The 22937-nt window shown below is 35.6% G+C and overlaps 1 protein-coding gene across 6 annotated transcripts in view; it reads right to left on the bottom strand.

Annotated features, from left to right (window-relative positions):
• Positions 1-1236: 1236 nt before the first annotated feature.
• Positions 1237-22937, bottom strand: part of LOC106665607 (myosin light chain kinase, smooth muscle-like) — a 94271-nt gene continuing 72570 nt past the window's right edge. For 3 of the 6 annotated variants that reach the window (XM_014392108.2, XM_014392110.2, XM_024226495.1), the window contains exons 10-28: positions 18301-18343; positions 16001-16133; positions 14403-14550; positions 14253-14303; positions 13855-14178; positions 13550-13748; positions 13215-13489; positions 12950-13153; positions 12733-12893; positions 11656-11824; positions 8272-8431; positions 8074-8201; positions 7721-8015; positions 5747-5888; positions 5481-5680; positions 5264-5416; positions 5063-5186; positions 4685-4943; positions 1237-1601 (exon numbers count right to left, since the gene is read on the bottom strand). In XM_014392108.2, coding sequence (XP_014247594.1) covers positions 1477-1601; positions 4685-4943; positions 5063-5186; positions 5264-5416; positions 5481-5680; positions 5747-5888; positions 7721-8015; positions 8074-8201; positions 8272-8431; positions 11656-11824; positions 12733-12893; positions 12950-13153; positions 13215-13489; positions 13550-13748; positions 13855-14178; positions 14253-14303; positions 14403-14550; positions 16001-16133; positions 18301-18343 — 3293 coding nt within the window. In that variant the 3' untranslated portion in view covers positions 1237-1476. The remainder of the gene's footprint in view (positions 1602-4684; positions 4944-5062; positions 5187-5263; positions 5417-5480; positions 5681-5746; positions 5889-7720; positions 8016-8073; positions 8202-8271; positions 8432-11655; positions 11825-12732; positions 12894-12949; positions 13154-13214; positions 13490-13549; positions 13749-13854; positions 14179-14252; positions 14304-14402; positions 14551-16000; positions 16134-18300; positions 18344-22937) is intronic. The other 3 variants (XM_014392109.2, XM_024226494.1, XM_014392111.2) reach the window with 3 other exon arrangements.

Below are 22937 nucleotides of genomic sequence, written 5' to 3'. Positions count from 1 at the left end.
TTTAATGGATTAATAAATTAGAAAAACTGATTTATTTTTCAAGAACCCATTTTGTTCAAGAATAATTATTCTTCCTAATTATTGCTGAACAATAATAGGATAAAGCTTGTAGAATAATTGACTCCAACAATTTTAAAATTGAACAAATACTGTTCATAGGCCTATAATTTCCTATATCCGACTTGTAACCGCTTTTATATACCAGTTTAACCATTCCACACAATCAGAATATAATCTAAATTAAGAGACATATTAAATAAAATGTATAGAGGATAGTTAAAACTTTCTGCACGATGTAGGAAGGTGTAGTTCATGAACTTTATGTACGGTAACATTCTTTTTTGTCTTTAACTGTCATTCCTCTATAAAATTATACCCTATATCGTTCCTCACTATTACATTTAGAGAAATCTGACATTAATTGCAGTTTTTAATAGTGCTTAGTTATCATTTTGCTTTATATAGAAAGAAACACTGATAGAATGTATCATCAGATATTTTCTTTCTTTTTGAGAGTTTAAAATATTTGAGAAAACAATGCTCTGTTACGTTTTTAATTTTTAAAAGTTTATTTATCTATTTATTTTTTTAAATACAGCTGTAGTTGTATATTATATCTAAATTTAGAAAATAAATTCAAATTTAAATTAGGACCCACATTCAGTACATAAATTATTGCCCGATTTTAGAAAATTTCAATACCATCATGATAATTTTTATTATTTAATTGTAAGTACTTAATTGTCATATATGTAATATGTATGTATTATTTGATTAATATAATTCCTATGTAAAAAATAATATCGGAAACAAATTGTAGTTGAGACTAAGTGAGTCAAGTTGCAAGCAGATTTCAACACTATAAAACAACGTTAAAGTAAAGATGTATAACTTTTAGTTTTACCGGGCATGGTTATGTTACAAAAACCAGTTTACATAAAAACCACCAAATGGAATGTACCTTGTGTTCTAGCCAACTTGATCATATTTATGATGTTTCCCGCTTCGAATCCCGCTCGTGCCATTAACTTTTTTTCATCTCAACTAAAAACCTTAATTAATTGAAATGTATTAATTGGTCAAGTGGACCACGAAATTAGTGAATTTATGATGTTTGTAGGTCTGCGACAATCTGATCAGTGATAAGAGATGTTGAAGTAAAAAACATTATGTGAGTTTGGAAATGAATAAATAATTTATTTTATTTATTTTTATAACTAAAATACATTATACTTAACATTTATACATAATTATTTTATATGCCAAGCATTATCTCACTTTTTACTGAACTAAAATATGTTTAAATATTACATTGAAAATAACATTGCTACATTTTTAAAACTTAGTTTGTTGTACTAAATTTTTATTTGTTTAAAAATGAGCTAATCCTTATAACGTAGATAAAACTTAGAAATATTTACTTTGGCATAATGTTCAAATCTATAAATCTGGTTTATTGGGTGCTTCAATTTTCTTTTATCTATTCCAAAATGCAAATGCTTTCTGTACATTCTCATTCATTGATGTGGTGTGTAAAGGTTTCTTTGCTGATTCACTTTTTTTTAACCCTTCAATGCCATTCTTTGCCTTGGCCCCATCCTCTGAAAATGAATTAATTTAATTATTGATTAATCACTAAGCAATACATTATGTATTATTTAAACATAAGAAACATAATTTTGTAAAAAATGATGAAATTCATACATTTGCACTCTCATTGTTAGGCAACACCCTTTTTCTTCCGAATTAGTTCAAATCTCAAACTCAAAACACATACCTGTGCTGTACTTGACAAACTTGGTTTCATAATGATAGTATCACCTAAAGGTTAAATTGTATTCAATAGTACAACCATATTATAATTAAAATGATTTCAGTGAGAAAGTTTAAAAAGGAATACCAAATGTGGCGATCCGCCAAACTTGTATTTTGTTTCCAGCCACCAGGGGCTCAAAGGTAATTACTAATTAATAAAACAGTTTTTCTCAAGGTGTTTCGCGTTTCTATTATCACCTACGATAAAGTATCATCCCATCTTCCAATACCACATATTGATGACCAGGACAGAAGAATACGAGGAAGGATTCAAGCGATTTCATCAGATAACCTTCGACCACATGCCACAGACGCAGACCACCCAATAAGTAAGCCGGAACGCAAGTAAAAAATAAAGATTTTGATAGAAAGTAGAGTTTTAAATAGTTTTCAATCAAGGCTGAGAAAGAAAACGATCGACCTGTTGTTACTGAAATTGGTTCTGTAGAAATAACCCATCGTTATGGTTTGCTCAACTGGAAACGCAATTTCCAAGCTCTGGGATTTAAACAGATCAAACCAAATTTAATGAAATAGTATCAACAATATAAAATGACATCTTAACACAAATTGGTGATGTCGTTTTATCACCACCTATCACAGATAAATATATAACTTTAAAAGACCAATTGAAATTTTCCAAGACTCACACTCAGAACGGATCATACAAATAATGGTTAGAAAATCTTCATTTTTTTTTTAGAAAAATGCTTGAACTAGCTGCGGACAGCATATCTGACGAATGTATGTTTCTTAGTGACCGGTTGTTTCATAATTTGTTGAAGTTCTGTGGAGCGGTCAAGAATAAGGTAGTTAAGAAAACCTTTTTCAATTTTATTTCTTTGCCTACGTTTCGACATTTATTCAGGTCATTTTCAGGGCCTGGGTAAATTACAAAACTTATGTTGATTGGAAAAATATCTTAAATTGTACTTTTTCCAATCAACGTAAGTTTTATAATTTACCCCAGGCCCTGAAGATGACCAGAATAAAGGTCGAAGCGTCGGCAAAAAAAGAAAAAAAAGGTGTTTTTCTAAACTACATCTCTTTTGACCCTTCCTCACGACTTCAACAAATTATCTGAGGAAATTTTAAAAACATTGTTGTTTCCACGCCTTTCTACTCAAACCCAACAAATGGGCACTCTCGACACGACACGCATATTCACGAGCAAAGAAAACATAGACCAGCTAGCAGATCAAATAGCTCCAACCGAATACTTTGCGATATCGAAAAATCCGCCTCATAAAAACTCAGAAATAATGGAATTGAAAGAAATGGTAAAAAATTAAATGAACATATTTCTGTTCTAAGAAGGGAAGTACATCTATTTGAAAGTTATTTCCAAAAGTTATTCTCGACCAAGATCGTATTCTAGACCCAGAGGTCAATTTCCCCAAAAATTAACGATACTGAACTATGTTTATACCATTCTCAGATTGGGAGTAAAAAAATGTACATTTCATACTTCTTTTGAAGTACATATAAATAATAACAATACAATTAATACAATTAATTAAGGTTTTTAGTTGAGATAAAAAGTCAATGGCACGAGCGGGATTCGAACCCACGATCTTCGGCTAGATACGCCGCTGCTCTACCACTTGAGCTATCGTGACCTCGATCCACTCGGATACTAACTTCCCATCTCAACCACACCTTATGAATTTTCTCTCCTTTTTGCCATTTTTCAAATGTCGTGTAATCGGATTGGATTCTCGGCGACAAATGCAATGGCCATGGAGAGCTTTAGTGAAGTATACTTCATTTTAATTCATTAAATTCACTAATTTTGTGGTACACTTGACTCTACCATTTGTCGCCGAGAATCCAATCCGATTACACGACATTTGAAAAATGGCAAAAAGAAGGGAAAATTCAAAAGGTGTGGTTGCGATGGGAAGTTAGTGTCCGAGTGGATCGAGGTCACGATAGCTCAAGTGGTAGAGCAGCGGCGTATCTAGCCGAAGATCGTGGGCATCGGGTAAGTGTGTTTCTGGCTTAATACGGTAAGCAACCCAGTAGTTTTCATCGTGCGCCTACGCGAACATTTTCAGAATCTAAAGGCGACTCCAGACCCTCAGGGTGCCAGTATTTTAAAAAAAAAGCCCATTTGTAGGTATGTCGGGTTCGAATGCAGAGCTGCTGGATTCGAACCCGGGACCTTTACCTTACAGTGATGAGCGCCGTGTCAACGCCTAAACCGTTGCGGTCACCGACGCCCCTAGTTGTTGCGGAAAAAGGGAATACATATTTTCCAAATGCCGTGGGGGTCCTCAACTTATTACAAATCGTGATGGACATCTGTGAAACTGTCATTGCTGCTTACTTACTTCACTAATATTCGTGCCCTTTGACAAGAAAACCGACAAAAAGTCGAGCACGGCGAGCACCGGATGTCGTTATTCGGCGAATAGCCGAGCGTCCATCCACACTAGTCGGGATTCGGCGAAAAATTACGCGGCGTCCGGCGAATACCGCGTGTTTGGAGCCGCCTTAAGACCAACGCAGACATCAAGGCACAACATTTTTATTTTCAAAGCTCTGAAAACCACTAGTCACGTTTTCGTACGACAATATTAATGGAAAGCGCTTGAACCACCATATCGAGGTCCCTTCAAAGTAATTAAAAGCAACAAGTTTTTCACCATTACGCTAAACGAGAAGGATGTCACCATTGATTGCATCAAACCAACCAATCCTGAACAACAACGAACAGCCATTTCATCAAAAAACTACACTCTGTCTTCGAGAAACCCAGATGGCAACACCCGAACCACAACAGCAAGACCGATATCAACCACAGAGCATCAAACACTGAGATTAAGAAATTAATAGACTATTATTTGAGTTGAATTTTTCAACAAACCTTTTTTTTGTTTCAATGATTTATTATTATCTTTAATTTCTTCAGAAATTAAGTACTTTTGCAGCAAATGCCGCGGAGGGGTTGAGAGAGAGCCTGCTGTCGAACAGTCACTAAACCCTGAGTCACTCCTTTCTGAACATTGTTGTCCCTTTTTGTTGCTGTCACTTCCTGCTTTGGTCATTGCTACTTGAGATCCTCGTCTTGAAGCGGCGGACAAGTTGGCCATCCTACCTAATGCTCTTATGGCGTTACCTGTTTTCTGCAGTCATTAATCACATGTTAATAAAACACAAAACCGCTCAAAAATGTTAGTAAGTTAAAATAAAAAGTCTCAGGCATACGAATGCCAAAAAGCCTGTAGTGAAATTTTGCACTTGCCTGCCACTTCCTCCGAATTATAAATTTCTTGAGTTTGTCTGTACTCAACTTTATCTGACTCATTTCTGTATATTCCTGGGTCATCCATTTGTGAGCGAGACATTCCTCAGCAGTTAACCTTTTTCTAATAAAGACGCATTCATGAACAACGCCGCCACAATTTACAGTAATAAAAAGAAACAAAAACAACCTTATACTTACTCTTTTCTTTTAATAAGAAGCTCTGTTATAAATTCTTTGGCAGTTTGGGAAATAGAATCAAAAGCTTCATCTTCAAAATCAAAGTCTGCTCTTGTTATATTTGCAAATGTCTCCGCATCATTTTCACCCATAAATGGGGAGAGTCCTGACAACCTTTGATAACGCAGAAACTCAATAAATATTAACATACTAATAAATAATCAGATTTTTTACTTACAGTACATAGCAAATCACACCGACTGACCACATGTCAGTCTGTACCCCTATGGGCTCGTAACTTATTATCTCTGGAGCTATAAATTCTGGCGTACCAAAAAGAACTCTCACTGGTATATCACCACTTAACTTTTGTGCCAAGCCAAAGTCGATTAGTTTTATATCGTGGGAGTCTCTCGTCGTGCACATTATGTTTTCCGGCTAAATGAGAAATAGAAATAGTGAAATAAAAGAAATGTATTATTAAGAAATTACGAACATACATACCTTAAGGTCTAGATGAACAATTGATCGAGAGTGCATATATTTAACTCCTTCACATATTTGTCTCATAAACAATATACAGTCTTTTTCCGTCAATGTAAAATCATCGGCAACCACTCTTTCAAACAACTCTCCACCTGAAATACTAAAATGTTTGTCCCGTAAGTAAATTAAGAAAAAAAATAGTATATACTATTTTTGTATACTACAATTAATTAAGGTTTTTAGTTGAGATAAAAAAAGTCAATGGCACGAGCGGGATTCGAACCCACGATCTTCGGCTTGATACGCCTCTGCTCTACCACTTGACCTATCGTGACCTCGATCCACTCGGACACCAACTTCCCATCTCAACCGCACCTTTTGAATTAGTTAAGTATACTTCATTTTAAATCATTAAATTCACTAATTTCGTGGTCCGCTTGACCAATTAATATATTACAATTAATTGTTCAACCGGACCACGAAATCAGTGAATTTAATGATTTATACTTCACTAAAGCTCTCCGAGGCCATTTCATTTGTCGTCGAGAATCCAGTCCGATTACACGACATTTGAAAAATGGCAAATAGGAGAGAAAATTCAAAAGGTGGGGTTGAGATGGGAAGTTGGTGTCCGAGTATCCCGCTCGTGCCATTGACTTTTTTATCTCAACTAAAAACCTTAATTAATTGTAATATATTAATTGGTCAAGCGGACCACGAAATTAGTGAATTTATGTATACTTCTTTCATGTTTTTATACTATTTAAAACAATCTATAAATCTATAATCAATGAATTTTATATCCAAATAACCGGATATGGGAGCAAACAGAAATATTGCTCACCTCTCCAGGGTTGATAGGGGAAAACACAACACCCCACACACACATACCAGCAGTAATAACTGTTTCATACCTAAGTGTTTTCTTTAAATAAAATTGTAATTTTGTTATTTATTTCAGTAAATCAAGAAGAGTCTTGTTTAATCCTTTTGAAAAGATAGTTCCTACTCAAAGTAAGTTTTTTGCAACGATCCGGATTTCGAGCCTTTTAGCTCATAGGTTGAAGGACTTCTACAACCACATCTCTCGACATGAATTGCCAAAGTGAACCCGCTGATACTCCGCCAACGCGACGTTCCAATTAGCAGCTGATTTGTTTAATGGCGCTCAATTTGAACGTGCGAAACGCGGAAATTATAACACAGATAAATATACTAGTAAATACTTAATATTATTAAATTACTCTAAAAAATGGGAGGTAGATCAAAATCTGTTATATTATTAATGCATTTATCACCATGTTCAATTTTACATTTCTCATTAATTTTATTATGTTAATTTCAAATTTCTCAAACCAATCTAATTCTTTCCCTTTGTTGAAACTATGTAACACTCTTGTATTTAGATTTCAATTGAAATTATGTTTTATTTCATTTAGATGGTCCTTAAATTCCAAAAATTTGCTCGATTTAGGCAAGTGTTCTTTTACTCTTGTTTTTATTTCTCTACCGCTTTGTCCTATATACTTAATATCAGAATCATTACAATTGAGTTGGTAAACCCCGCTTTTTGCCAAGTTGTCTACTTTGTCTTTAGGTTTTGAGAGGTTGTTTTTAAGTGAACCCGTACTTCTAAAAGCTATTCTAAAACCTTCTTGTTTAAAAATTTTACTAACTTTTTCCGATAATTCACCAATGTATGGCAAACAACGGAAACCTAATGACTCATTTATGGTGGGGTGGCTGAGTCCTATTGTTGATTCGTTTAAAGTTAATTTTTTTATTCTTTTAACTAGCAACTTATCAATAAATATTTCTTGATACCCGTTGTTTTTTGCTAAGGTTTTAATAGTTTTTAATTCTTTTTTATAGTTATCAGGTGTTAGCGGAAGTTTTAAGATTAAGACAAGGGTCTTGTTTGTTTTTGGTATTAATACTGTAATTTTTTAGATATTAAATGACACCTCATTTTTATATTCTGTTTTTACTTACTATTCAAGAACTAATATTATCTCCCTTGGATTGCTGTAAGCAGCGATGAGCTGCAAGAGTTTGGGATGGCGAAGACAGTTCATTATATCCACTTCTTGGGCTGCTTTGTCCCTATCTTCTTTTTTGATACACCTGACCGTCTTTGCAGCATATTCTAGCCCTCGATTGTGTTCCTTGATTCTATGTACAGTTCCATACCTTCCTTTTCCGAGTTCTTCAAGCCTACAGTACTTTTCAAGGAATGAAGATCCGTCTTCAAATTGAACTGCCTTCCAAAAGTCAGGTTTTTTTATATCTAGAATATGTGTACACAATTTAATTACCGTTTCCTTAATAATAAATTTAATACTTACCAATTAAAGAAACTGCTTGAGATTCTAAGCTTGGCTCACTCGGCCCGTGGATATTGTGAGATCTCACCCGAAATTTAAAGGCTTTATTTTTTTCAAGGTTGTAAACTGTATGTGACAAGCTGTGACATCTGGAATGTCAATATTCCACATAAGAGTAAATAATTTGATGGTGTAGATATAAATATAAGAGATGTTTACTTTTCTGCGACGGTGGACCAAATGTTATCTTCGCCGGACACTTCTAAACTATAACCAGTAATCATAGATCCTCCGTCGTAATGAGGACTTGACCAAGTGACAGAAATACCAGGCGAATTCAATTCTGCAACTGGTCTATTGGCAGGAGGATCGGGCACTCCTGAAACAGTACCGAATATAACCATACTATATATGAGTGCTCTGAGAAACTTTAACCAAACACAAGTAATTTCAACAAGACAACAGAATTGATTATTCCATAATAATGATAATAATAAATACGAATTTGTTTCTTTACGAGCATACGTGTTCATTTTTCAACACAATTAAAAATTGGAAAAAATAACCTTTTGAAGTTACATAGGTTATTAACAAATCAAGGTTATTTAATGCTTTCCGGTAAGTTCAGAACGTTCGGTAGAGAGATAGAAAAATAATTATCCAGGTTTGAATGCTGCCAAACAAATCTTTCTGGAAATAGCATAGGCGGCAAGCAATTTTCTACTACTTAATATAACCTCTAATTTATCAAAAAAGTTAAGGCATATAAATTAATTTAGGAGCATTTTAACACTACCGCAAAACGTTATTAGGTATTAAAAATATTAATTAATTGAATTTTTACTCCTGTTTGTGTGATGTATTTGTCTCCGCGTTGTGTAGCATGCACTACACAAAAACTGAGGCAACGAATACACAAATAATACTCCCGTGCAATAAATCCAGTAAACTGCGTCCACAAAAATAACACACATACACTGGCACAATCGCACTATCATTATTAACATCCTATGGTTACCGCCCCTAGAACTTTTCCCCTTGTTTCGGGGTGTCGGTGGTTTGCTCGGCGGGGGACGTTCCCGGGGCTTTACATGCCGAGTGGCAGCCAGTATTTGGGTCCCCTGTACCGATTCTTGGAGGTATATCCCCTGTGATGTGATTATGCGTATGGATTATGTAGCTGAGTACATTTGTATTGAGAGTGAATGTATTTATTAGCGTGAATGTGTGATGTAATAGAGTAGATGGCGGAATATCGACCCTCAATTAGGTTAGTTGTATAATATACACAACGTAAAGGGTGTTGGAGGAATCTCGCGTGCGCCATCATCCTAATTGAATGAATGGTGTGTAAATAGGAGTGAGTAGTATTTAAAAATGAACGTGAGTACGAATGGCTAGCTGTTAACAGCAACCTCCGGAGCCCAACCTTGGTGGCTGAACGGATAGATCGAGGTGATAACATTTAACAAAATAACACAATATTTAATGAAATAGTTAAATAATAAATCCGAGGTTTTTTCCGTTTTAAAGGAGACGTCGTCGATGCGGGAGATATACTGTAGGAGTACGGTACGCTTATGATTATTGTGGAGTGCAGAGATTGAATTATTACGCAGTGTTTCAGCTACTTTCTAACAAGTATCTATTCATTTACAAAATACACGATGCATATGCATGAAAAATACAAGTAACGTGCAGAAACTATACAAATTATTGTTAAATAATATTATTTAAACGCTGGAGTACATTAGCACATATGGTAGTATATGGGGGCATGGATTCATGATATATGATATACAACTAGCTGGGTTTCTAGTGACGAGATAAAACAAAAATTAAGTATTGCTTCTAAACAATCTACAACACAACAATAGAATGGAAACAAAATATCAATGCTCTACAAGAAAATATCTATAATAGAACTGCTTTTACTCCTTAATAATAAAAGACAAAATCCTGAAGAATTCGTTTATTAATGGATCTATTTTTTCATCCTGTTTAACGAGTAGACCAGTTATAAAATTGTGCCATGCAACGAGAACAAAACGACTACTTATTTCGAAACATTCATTACTCAGTTTCAGCGCGTGAATGGAAGGCCACATCCTTTGACGTCATTCCTCCTATTTAGTTAGTCTTCTAGTTGCTGATGTTATTTTTAATAACAACTGAGTTGAATTTGAAATGACGTGTCCAAAAAAGAAATCGGCCGTCCGTCATTGTTGATGTTAAGGTTGTTAGACCTAACTTAGAAAAATAAAGAATACGTATTTATAACGCGGTAACGTGTATGATTAAGACATTATAACGTGTACGTAAAACATAACGGCCGAATATTTGTAAACATTAAAAGTAGTTCAATAAATTTTGCTCGGTTCTTTATCTCGCCTACAGACGCGTTTTGGTATTTCGCTATATTTATTGGGGTTTATGAGATTAGGCAGACAAATAAACTAGAACTACAAACTAACTAACAAATTCATTACATCGCTGATGAGAATATTATAAGTATGTGTCTGAATATAATTGCATTTAAAACACCGCGATGACCTCTCTTAAAATTAACGAGAAAGAGAAAGAGGGTGAAGCAGGAAAGACGAGAGAAAGTAAAGAGGAGAGTAAGAAAGTGAGAAAGAAAGAATATATATAAATCGAGAGAGAAAGAGAGAGGGAGAGAGAGAGAGTGAGGGTGAGGAAGAGAGAGAGAGGGTGAGAAAGAGGGAGNAGATAGAGAGATAGAGAGATAGAGAGACAGACAGACAGAGGCATGACAACATAGAGTGTCATATAGAGGGTACAACACAGTGCATAATACATGTTTTAAAGATATCCTATGATTGCTTTGAAATTTAGAACTTTTTGACCCGCTGCTTTATTTCACTCGACCGTGGAACACATAACATTAGTGCTAAAGTATTATGGTTTTTGCAAGGTCTATGTAAAAATATTAATGTCGATGTTACTGTTGTTTCATATTTATTGCTTTGGAAAAAAAATGGAAATTTGGAAAACAAACCTTCATCCTTCATTCTAATTTACAAAAAATATATAATTTATGTGCTGATTTGTGACCGTTAGTCGATAATTATTCAGAAATCGTGAGATGCGGTCTGGTGTGATGTAGGTTTCAGAAAACCATTTTCTTTATCGTGCCAACGTTTCGATCATTATTAAGATAATCTTAAGGGCGTGGAATTTCCAAACATTGTTTAAATTTAACCAATACATGTAGGATGTGGAAAAAAGTGAATTTATACAATGCAAAAAATATATTTTTTTATATTCAATCAAAGTATTTCTACTCGCTCAAAGTGTTTGTCTTGTGTGCAATTGTGTCATTCTTGCGTGTCGTGTTGAGAGTGCCAGTGAGATTTTGCTGTTTTATGTTATATTATCTAAAGGCCCTGAAGATGATCTCAATAAAGATCGAAACGTTGGCCCGATAAAGAAAATGTTTTTCTGAAACCTACATCACACCAGACCGCATCACACGATTTCTGAATAATTATATAATTTATTTGAAAACACGCATTGGTCAATGAAAGAAGATGGTGTATGTTAACATTTATACGATTTCTCTTCTCTTAAAAGGCCTCTTACCTTCAACTGACAATGATGCAAAGTGGTAAACAGTGGCCAGGTGATTATATACAGTAAGGACGTACTTTCCACTGTCGTCGGCTTCCACTGGATCTATAATTAGCTTGGTTTCCCCAATGTCGTTGTCGGTGTGTATCGTCAACCTTTTTCCGTTTGACAACTCGACACCCTTGAATTCACACCAAAATAATATTTAGGAACATCGTTAGAAACGGCAGACTTGTTCTATTTTGTACTTGGGCGAAAGTACAGTATCAGTGTAATATTTTTGAATTTTATCTAAACTCAATATATTATAACCAACAATGACTGCTATGAATTATCGAGGATAATAAATATATCTCAGTGATTTGATAAAATTAATTATAAATTTTAGTTATTTCGATATAATGAAAATCGGCCTTCAATATTGTAGTTTTAAATGAAAAATCAGGAATAATGCGAATTTTAAAGAAAACACTCAGTTACTTTGTCAAGCTTTCGAGGAATACATGAACCCCTTCATCAGGACTTGGAAACTTTCAATAATAGTTTTTTTTTGGTTGTCTAATTAAAGAATATAATAAATAATAAAGTATTATTAGAATACCCCGCCCCGAGGAATATCGAGTACTNTCAGAGAGTCAGTAACCAGATCGAGACGCTCAAATGGCTGCAGTTTAAAACAAACTATGCGCGAAAGAAAAGCAAAGGAAGGAAAACACGCAGAGGGCCGGCGATGACCTCAACTGTTTGTCGGCGCATAAACTTCCCACTTATATATATTAATAGAATAAAAAACGTAGGAAACTTTTTGATCAAAAACTCAATTTTTAATTTTGCTTGAAGTTTGTAAGATTCATATATACATATATATATATATATATATATAAATATGTACATAATTGTTGACCTCGTAATTTATCAACAATGATTATCCTGATGAAGGGAATAAAAAACTACTCGAAAGTTGGCCGAATGATATGTTAATATAATTATTATGTTAATTACCATATGATAGTGTATTACCAATGAAAATGAATTTTTTAATAGCTGCGCTTTACAATTTATTATCTAGAATACGCCCACACCATTTACCAAATTTCCTTTCCTTACCCCCTTTGACCACATGAGGGTGGGTTCAGGTTTCCCTGCGAATCGTGCACTGAGTTCAGCTTTGTTCCCTCTGAGGGCTATACAGTCGTTCGGAGGTCTTAAGATTCTCGCGGGCACTTCTGACCCTTGGTTTGCGCTTTCTTCTGAAATTCGTAGCTCGTTATATTCAGATTAAAATGGTCTGACGTACGCGATGTACCTTTAACTACAAGCCTAGTGTGAGATTGTGCCATTCCATGTTTATTGTAAACGGTACATGTATATAAACCAGAGTCCTCGACGAACGGATCAACTATTCTAAGAGCTATTTCTCCATTTCCTAACTGAACGTGGGACATGTCTTCACAGTTAGGAATTTCTTCAGATTCTCCTTTGGACCAAACGATTTTCAGCGGCTCTTCACCTACACGAGATTGTGTTATTTTTTGTCTCGGATGTCGAGTCCTATAAAAAATCTATAAAACCTGATATAGTTGCAGAGATTGACACGGACTGTCCCTCTTGAGCGTTAATTTCTGGAGGAAGGCCTTTTGTAAAAATTGGAGGTCTTATTTCTTGATGGGCGAGAGGAGTGACGCTTAAGCGCACCAAGCCCTGCGCTAAGCCCCAATCTTGAGACAAACAACACGAGTAAAGACCCGTGTCGGACGGTACCAGAGGGCCGAGCCTAAGACACGAAAGGCCGTCCTCTTCCCAACTTATTTCTCTGTCCCCTTCTTCCTTTATCGGCTCTCCATCTCTACAGAAAAATGATTTTTATTTTTAAATTTGTCGTTTTTTTTTTCCATTGGTTACTCACTTGTACCACATTGCTGAAGATGGCGAGCCTATATGGCAGGACAGAGTGAATGTTGATCCTTCTGAGGCCGTGCACTCTTGAATCGGTGTGTGCTGGTCATTGTGCTGAGCATCTCTTTCTCGCCCGTTGTCTCTTTTGTCTTTGTACCGCCTACTGAACTGATCTTTACTCACCATCTTGATGCTTTCTCTACGATGACCTAATAAAATCAACCAATAGTTAAAACACAAAATAGATCCCTGCCTATTGCACCTCTATTGAGGGTCAACATTGAATTAGAACATAGCACATTTAAATGAACGTACTTATAACTTGAATGGTGGCGCTAGCCTCTACTCTTCCTTTTTTGTTCTCCAGTGTGACGGAGTACCTTCCGGCGTCTTCTAATCTCGTTTCTTCGATTTCCAGTGAGAATAGGTCTCCGGATTCAGTGATTTTCAGCCGGGGCGAATTTATCTTCTCAGAGTCTTTGTACCAAGTAGCAGACGGCAGAGGGTACCCGGCCCCGGAGCAGATGAGACGAACTGGGTCTCCAGCCAGAACTACCCTGTCATGTGGCACTGTCAAAAACCTCGCCTCCGAGCCTCGTTTCCCACGTAGGCCTAGTACTTCAGGGTTCGTCGCCTCTCCTGCCAAAATACACATTGATTAAAAACGATAATAGGATCAAACTTTTCTCAATCAGTTTAGCCAAATGTCATACGCGTTACGCAAGGAGAGACGTGATTCATGTGCTGGTCTTGGTCTTGGTTATCTGAAATAAAATTCTCACTTAAACTTCACGCAGTAGAACAATTGTTTAAACACTGTGAAGTTGGATTTAATTTTTTCATTTTATAAATGAATTTTCAACCTTGGACTGTTAAATATGCTGATGTCGATGCTCTTCCTAAGGGATTATATGCTTCACACTTGTACAATCCTTGGTGATGTGGATTAATCCCTGTCAATACGAGGCCTGATGATTCTCCCTCAGTGTATCTTTCACCTTGTCTAAATACCTTTAAAGAAAACGGCTTAGCTGTAACAAATCTACAAATCAACAAACGTCCAATTTTTAAAATTCAATTCCTTCCAATGCATTTTTAATATTTTAAGTCAAGCTAATAGTTCCAACTCGTCGAAGACAGAAATAGTCGACAGTAGTATGATGATATTTTCGATATATGCACAAAACAGTTAAAACCGTTGCAAAGAAAGTCATGGATACCTTTGCATGAAATCATCAATGAATCTTTTGTAATAAAAAGCAATAGTAATCTTCAATCTGTAGAGTATATTATAGTATAAATAATTTATACTTCATAAATTCACTAGTTTTCGTGGTCCGCTTGACCAATTAGTACCATTCAATTAATTAAGGTTTTAAGTTGAGATAAAAAAGTCAGTGTCACGAGCGGGATTCGAACCAACGACCTTCGGCCTATTCTGACACTATTCTGACCAGTTAGTACAATAGTATAAATTATTCAATTAATTGAGGTTTTAAGTTGAGATAAAAAAGTCGGTGCCACGAGCGGATTCGAACCCACGATCTTCGGCTAGATACGCCGCTACTCTACCACTTGACCTATCGTGACTTCGATCCACTCGGGCACTAACTTCTTATCTCAACCCCACCTTTTGAATAACGGCAAAAAGGAGGGAAAATTCAAAAGGCTACGAATCCCGCCCTTACAGCTATCGTCAACAGTAGTTAAAAACAGAAAAAATAGAGTGGGGCGTCTTTGTATTTTATTTAAACGGAGCAACTGGTAAAAATTTATTAAGTTGCGTGCTACAGTCATATCAACAAAGGAGAATTTTAATTGAAGAGTTTAAATTTTAGCGATTTTATATATTCATTTTTCAATTGTACGCGTCATTGTGTCATCTCCCCTAAAGGCGGACATAAGCATATAGTTTATATTTAAAATGCTTTGATATAGATGGTTAGTGTTGTATATACATAGAAGTAAAAGGTATTTATTAATTCCAATGGTAAAAAGGAGGGAAAATTCAAAAGGTGGGGATGAGATGGGAAGTTAGGGTCCGAGTGGATCGAGGTCACGATAGCTCAAGTGGTAGAGCAGCGGCGTATCTAGCCGAGATCGTGGGTTCGAATCCGCTCGTGGCACCGACTTTTTTATCTCAACTTAAAACCTCAATTAATTGAATAATTTATACTATTGTACTAACTGGTCAGAATAGTGCATTATGCAAAAACATAAAAAATTAGATATTAATCTTTAAGTGATGTTTCTTGACAGTGGACCAGCTCACACGGAGCACATAAATATGTTATCTATATATAATATAATCTATATATTTGTACTGTAAACAAAATTTAAGCCAAACAAGTTGGGAACCACGCAGTAAAATTTTGCTAATTTTACATATCGATTATTTTAAAATGTAAACAGCTGTGATGTAGTTGTAATACAATTTCCAGTCGTTTTGGAACCACATTACCTTGCCTTCTTTCGTCCAAATGACGTCTGGCTGCGGGTCCCCTTTAATCCGACATTCCAGGGTAACGGAAGATCCACTACTGCATTCGATGTCACCGAGTGGCCTCGTTATCAACGGGAGACTGTGTACCTTTCTAAATTAATTCCATTACTAAGAAGTCAAGAAGTATTATAGTTACCGTATTTATATAAAATTAATTTAAATCGATAATATTGTAATTATGCTTTAATCTTAATCTCTGGATAGAGGTATAGACTTGAAGAAGAAAGCAAATTTAGTTCCTACTGCCAATCTTTCGACCTTTTAAGACCTTTTTTTTTAAGATCATCAATTCAGTTTTTGACTAAAAGAGTGAGAAGAGAAATAATTGGAATATTTGACAGGTCTGGTTTCTCTTGTATACCACCTATGCCTATCAAAACATTCAAATCAAGTAGGCATAATTTTGACTTTTCTAATGTTGAAATAATTAACAAATTAAACTATTAAGAAGAGGAATAAAAGAGGTTCTACATACTAAAATGGAAAGTAATAATTGTAACATTCAAACAGATACTATGGGCTTAAGTTCAACTTAAGAAAGTCTTATAAGTCTTATTAATTTTAAAAAGAGGTCTCTGACAAGAGGAGGACCTCCGGAATAAAGCCAGAAACACACTTACACGATGCTAGGCCATGCGACGCTACCCGATGCTACCCGACGCAAATCCAAACTCCGATTTTCGTTAAGGTTGCATTACCCCCGTGCACATCTACCCGACGCTCTGCGATCCCCACTGTGCAGATTTTCGTCGGGTCGCATCGAGTACAGTCGAAGACAAAAGAACCGGACACTCATATTTTTATTCAAACTACATGTATTATTGTCGTTATATTAATTACAACATACTTATTTTAATATAAACCAAATTAACTGTGATTAAAAATTAATTAGTTTTTATTTAAAAAATTAATTTTAATGGTTTGGTAGAATATTAATCAAAACACCGGAATTCGATTTTTTGATATAATGAATTTATTGTACTCGCTTCGGCGGTACATAAATAAAATTGGAACAATTTATTACACGGTTTTGCTCATAAAATTTAATTAACAATTTGTTTGATGGCTGTGCTCATAAAATTTAACTAACAATTTATTACAAAGTTTTGCTTAAAATAGTGCATTAAGAACAAAAGATGCGTTGCGATTGTGATTATTGTGATAAACGCTGTGGACTGTACGCGACGTGTGCTTGCATCGGATAGATGTGCACACCCCACCAAAACGTGGCAAGGCGTCGGGTAGCGTCGCGTGGCGTAGCATCGGGTAAGTTTGTTCCTGGCTTAAGGTTGCAATTCAGCTACAGTCCTTGCCAATATTGGAACTGCGTCGGTCTTCAAGGAAATTTGAGATCGCCTCTAATAGCTCAACTATGTCAATCTATCAGGCATATTTAAGGCTTTTTGTGAGTTCTATATCGTTATGTATATATATATATATTATGCAGGGTGGGCGACCGAGACCCGAGGGGTTAAAAGCCTAGGTAGGCACGTACCCCATATATTGAATTCAATTAATTATTCTTTTTATGTAAAGTCTTCGTTAAGATGAAAAAGTCAGTGTCACGGGATTCGAACCCACGACCTTCGGCTTTTGATACGCCGCTGCTCTAATCACTTGAGCTATCGAGACTTCGATCCACTCGAGCACCAACCATTTTCATCTCAACCTCTTAGATAGAAACTTAGATAAATAAATAAAAGTAATTAATTGAAATAATTAATATGGTCAATATGACCACTAAACCTATGTGGATTAATTTTAATCATGTTTTTCTATAGGTTTTCCTATAATTTATTTTTTGTCTTATTATGTATGATATGCGATAGTAGAAGACAAAAAAATCAGAAAACACTTTTGCTGTTTTAATTAATTAGTTAATATAATCTTCCTTGGTGAGGTGTCGGTATACAGATAAATACAAGGTACTGTCCACAATAAAGCAAAAAACAAACAAAAATAAAACTTAAAAAATGTTCGGATTCATGGAACACTAATATGTACTACAAATAACTAAAAATGTTATATTCCAGTCGAGTCAATATTTACTCCATTAACGAAAAATCAAGTTATTGTTGACAGTAGAGCAAAATAAATTTCGAAAGCTGTTCCGATTTGTAAAGTAAAAAGTATGGTTGCCCTAGTTGACAAGCATGATAATTCTATAGAAAACAATAGTTTCATTACTTAGTCTCTATTTTAATATTATCTTATCATAAATTTATGTGCATAATATATATAATATTAACAAAACTCACGCTAATTTTGTGTCAACCGTCCTTAGCAGATGCCGCCCTTCATCTGAAAAGACAAAACATTTTTAATGTTAAACATTTGTGATGATCTTTATAAATAACTTTTCAATTAATTAAGGTTTTGGTTGAGGTAAAAAAGTCAGTATCACAAGCGGGATTCGAACCCACGAACTTCTGCTAAATACGCCGCTGCTCACTTGAGCTATCGTGACATCGATCCACTCGGACACTAACTTCCCATCTCAACCCCACCTTTCGAATTTTCCTCCTTTTTGCCGTTTTTCAAATGTCGTGTACTCTATTTGATTCTCGGTAGAGCAGCGGCGTATTTAGCCGAAGGTCGTGGGTTCGAATCCCGCTTGTGATACTGACTTTTTTATCTCAACCAAAACCATAATTAATTGAAAAGAATTTATTTGGTCATGCGGACCACGAAATCTAATAAAATTTATAAACAACACAGAATTAAGATTTATGAATTTAACACGGATTCAAATAATTGTAGTTATAAAAGTGTTCTTTTCCAGAAAAATATATAAATACTTTTGAGGAATCTTTTAGATATTCTACATTCTTTTCTTTCAATCCGTGGCACTATTATTTGCAAATTGGTTTAAGGAGAATCTACGTTTATATAAGCCTGCATCATAAGCCCCAGTTTGTTAGTAATTTTCCAAGTTTGATAGCATTTGTTTAACAAACACGAAGTCAAGTGGTTTACATTTTACAATTTTATATTTGAAGCATCGCAGAACCGCCATGTGGCTCCTTAACGCCAAGAAAGCATAATAGTAAACAAAAACTCGAGAAAGGAAACAGTAATCATAGAAAGAAAGTAAAATTGTTTACGGGAGATATCCTCTTTTAAAAGCTATCAGCGTAACTTTTACAATATTTGATGCAAAACGTTTTTCACCGAAAACTGTTACATTTTTTGCGTAAAACCTTTTTATTAACAGCAAATCAATAAAATGTAAAAAAATATACATATGTTCACAATTAAAACCTTGGGAGTCGTCCACCATCCCTAGCTAGGGGATCCGCGGGGATACTTCGTAAAGCAGTAATTTTTTTACTACAAGCAGTATTGGGGGCGTCGGTGGGCTCAACGGTTTAGGCGTTGACACGGCGGTCATCACTGTAAGAGGTCCCGGGTTCCAATCCAGCGGCCCTGCATTCGAACTCGACATACTTACAAATGGACTTTTTTTTTCAAAAACACCGGCACCCTGAGGGTTGATATAACCTTTGCTGTTGTGAGCCTCGTAAAAAAAAAAAAATAATAAAAAAATAAAAAATAAATAAATAAAGCAGTAATTACCAAAATAAACGGAGAATGAAAAAATAAAATTAAAACCGGTGTTTACGCCAGTAATCACATTAAGACCGTTAAGGTCCGTTCATGAAGGTTCCGATTATTTTCACTAATTTCGTGGTCCGCTTAACCAATTAATATATTACAATTAATTAAGGTTTTTAGTTGAGATAAAAAAGTCAATGGCACGAGCGGGATTCGAACCCACGATCTTCAGCTTGATACGTCGCTGCTCTACCACTTGAGCTATCGTGACCTCGATCCACTCGGACACTAACTTCCCATCTCAACCGCAACTTTTGAATTTTCCCTCCTTTTGGCCATTTTTCAAATGTCGTGTAATCGGATTGGATTCTCGACGACAAATGAAATGACCACGGAGAGCTTTAGTGAAGGTATCGTCTTTTTAAACTTATTAAATTCACTAATTTCGTGGTCCGCTTGACCAATTAATATTATTACAATTAATTAAGATTTTTAGTTGAGATAAAAAAGTCAATGGCACGAGCGGGATTCGAACCCACGATCTTCGGCTTGATACGCCTCTGCTCTACCACTTGAGCGTGACCTCGATCCACTCTGACACCAACTTCCCATCTCAACCGCACCTTTTGAATTTTCCCTCCTTTTTGCCATTTTTCCGATTATTGGTAAAACAACCTGTAAGCTGTATGCCTCACACCCCCGCCGTGATCACACATTCCCATTTTGTTACCCCTTAAATTTTAAAAGTACCACGCGAATGTTCAACTCTCTACGTTATTTCTATTAAAACCAGCAAGATAATTTCATAGGCTGCGCCCACCATAGACAACGCTGCGCCAAACCTCAGGCCTGAGCGAATGGCGAAGCGACGTCGTAGAAAGGCCGGAGAAAGCCCGGTAAGCCTCCATTTAAGCATATTGTTTCTTCTTTGAAAACAAAACTTTTACGGCTACAATTTAAAGACCGTAACAACCTGATAACAAGGAGTTCTAAAAACGAAAGTTTTCTTTTGCAGCAGCGGTCATTGTGTTCTCCACAGACATGCTTAGCTGTGAAACAGAGTGAAAAATAAAATAAAACGATCAAGTGTTAGAGCAGCGGCGTATTTATACGAAGGTCATGAATTCAAATCCCGCTGGTGCACTAGCTTTTTCATTTCAACCAAAACCTTACAAAAAAAGATTAATTAATTGAAAGAAGTAATTTGGTCAATAGAACAGTAAATATAATGAATAAATAAGACGTTTCATCCATCCTTAAATAGTTCCTCCAATCAGCGGGTTCAAGGGAAAGATCTTACATCAAATTGATGTAGGTATTACGGTTTCTGTTCAGGAGCCACTTCTTACACCATTTCCTTTTCGGTTTTTTGCTTTTAACGTATAAAAAAACAGCAGGAGAAGAGATCGTCATCCATTTTGAGGAGGTAATTCACTAGATGACGTTCGGAGCGACTGGCTGTGGAGCGGTCGTAAATGCCCCCTCAAATTTCAGGCACTCCAAATGGAGCTGTACGGCTTGGCGCGGTTCCATTTGGAGCGATCGTGAATGGCCACCTTATACATACACCTTATATAGCCAGCGTATACATTTCTGGCTAGACAGTTGTGTTTACAGCAATAGAGCTAACAAAAATACATTGAATACATTATTACAACACAAATAATGAAACAACAGAATACATTTTATTTTAGAAGCTACCTAGCACATTAGATCTGGTGAATTGATTTTTGTTAAAAACCATCGAAAAAAAAACACATGTAGGCATTTATTATTATTTGTTTGATACCAGAAACACAATTTTTCTAAACATTGTAAAAATTATAGTTAATAAATTTGGCATTAACACTTCGAAACCATGTTTGATATAAATTTCTCGATAGTTATTTGGTATTTTGGTAAATTAGTCGTCCTGACATTGATTATGGCCGCTGCGGGTGTACTGATGACATGGATGACCAGAGAGAAAACTGGAGCCTTTAACGAATTGGAAATTTGGCCGCAAGACAAGATGCAGGATTTAGTGACAACGTTTTTATATCTCATGACCTCTTTCGTTCTACTCATTCTCGCCACAGGCTTTTTCACGCAATCCGCCGTCTTGAAGTACGGAATGTGTTGTACACCCATGGAATTGATCGCAGTAGAGATGGCGATATTCGCTATATTATCAATCTGCATAGAGAGCATGCCGTATGCGCCGGGTGAACAAACATTTAAGATTATCTGTTGGCTCGCACATTCCCTTACGATGGCCCCCGCTTTGTCCTTTTTCGGCGATTATGTACACATCGAGTCGATGTTGTACGCATCGTACGCCATGGGATCGGCTCTTTTCATGGGATTCGCGGCTCCTAAAAACATCTACCGTGATCTGGAACGACCGTTGGCTGTCTTGCACGTTGTAGTAGCGGCAGGGACAATGACGTGCATTCTCTTATGTCCCAACTACAACACTGCACTTGAAATATTTGTTCTTGAGATAGCAATTCATGGTGGTATGGTTCTCTATTTTCTTATCGCACTCGCGTACACACAAGGTATGATTTTAGACATTAACAAGCGCAAGTGCGATCCGATACATTCCGCCTCCGTTATGCTGATGAGCACGATCAACCTATACTTAAGAATTGCACTGTTTTTGACTGTGGATACAAATAATTTCATCGCGGTCGGTACGAATTAATTGAAAATGGTTAAAATTGCATCTAGTCAGAACTAAATATACCAATTATGCGTTTAAAAAAATACAAGTCATAATTTATACTTTCTTTATTGTTTTCACCATATGTTATTATAAGAAACGCAACAATACACATTAAGGTAGTTTTCTAAACTTTTTCTTTAATTAAAAAAATGTTTACAACTGCACTTCGTATAATATGCAATTGGCGGAAAGAGGATTGGTCAAGTTTGGAGACGAAGTAGAGTTTTAAGTCGGATTGATTTAAATAAATGCCCCTCCCGAGCTAAGATCAAATCAAACTATTTTGGCTTTCTCATTGAAAAATTTGTAAAACTCAATCCAGCTTTTATTATCTTTCCTAATCCAATCTACTGGACTCACTTATCTAACCCGATAACGAAAATTCCAGTCTATTAACGCATCCTTTGCGAAACAATAAAATTTAACCTTTCTTCTCTTTCGAATTAACATCAATAAAATCATATAATCTTCCCTACATCAGTTTTAATTTTCTTCTCATTTACATAACCCATTAAATAATGAAATTTAATTGTACTTCACCCCCTAGTTACTTAATTTCAATGTAATTAATTTTTCTAATTAATTAATCGTTAATTAAGGTTTTGGTTGAGATAAAAAAGTCAGTGTCACAAG

This window comes from Cimex lectularius, unplaced genomic scaffold (genome assembly GCF_000648675.2).
Source record: "Cimex lectularius strain Harlan isolate CLEC.00 unplaced genomic scaffold, Clec_2.1 scaffold129, whole genome shotgun sequence".
Taxonomy (NCBI): Eukaryota; Metazoa; Arthropoda; class Insecta; order Hemiptera; family Cimicidae; genus Cimex; species Cimex lectularius.
The sequence above is the reverse complement of the archived record's forward strand: the minus strand, read 5'-3'. Positions and strand labels throughout refer to the sequence as shown.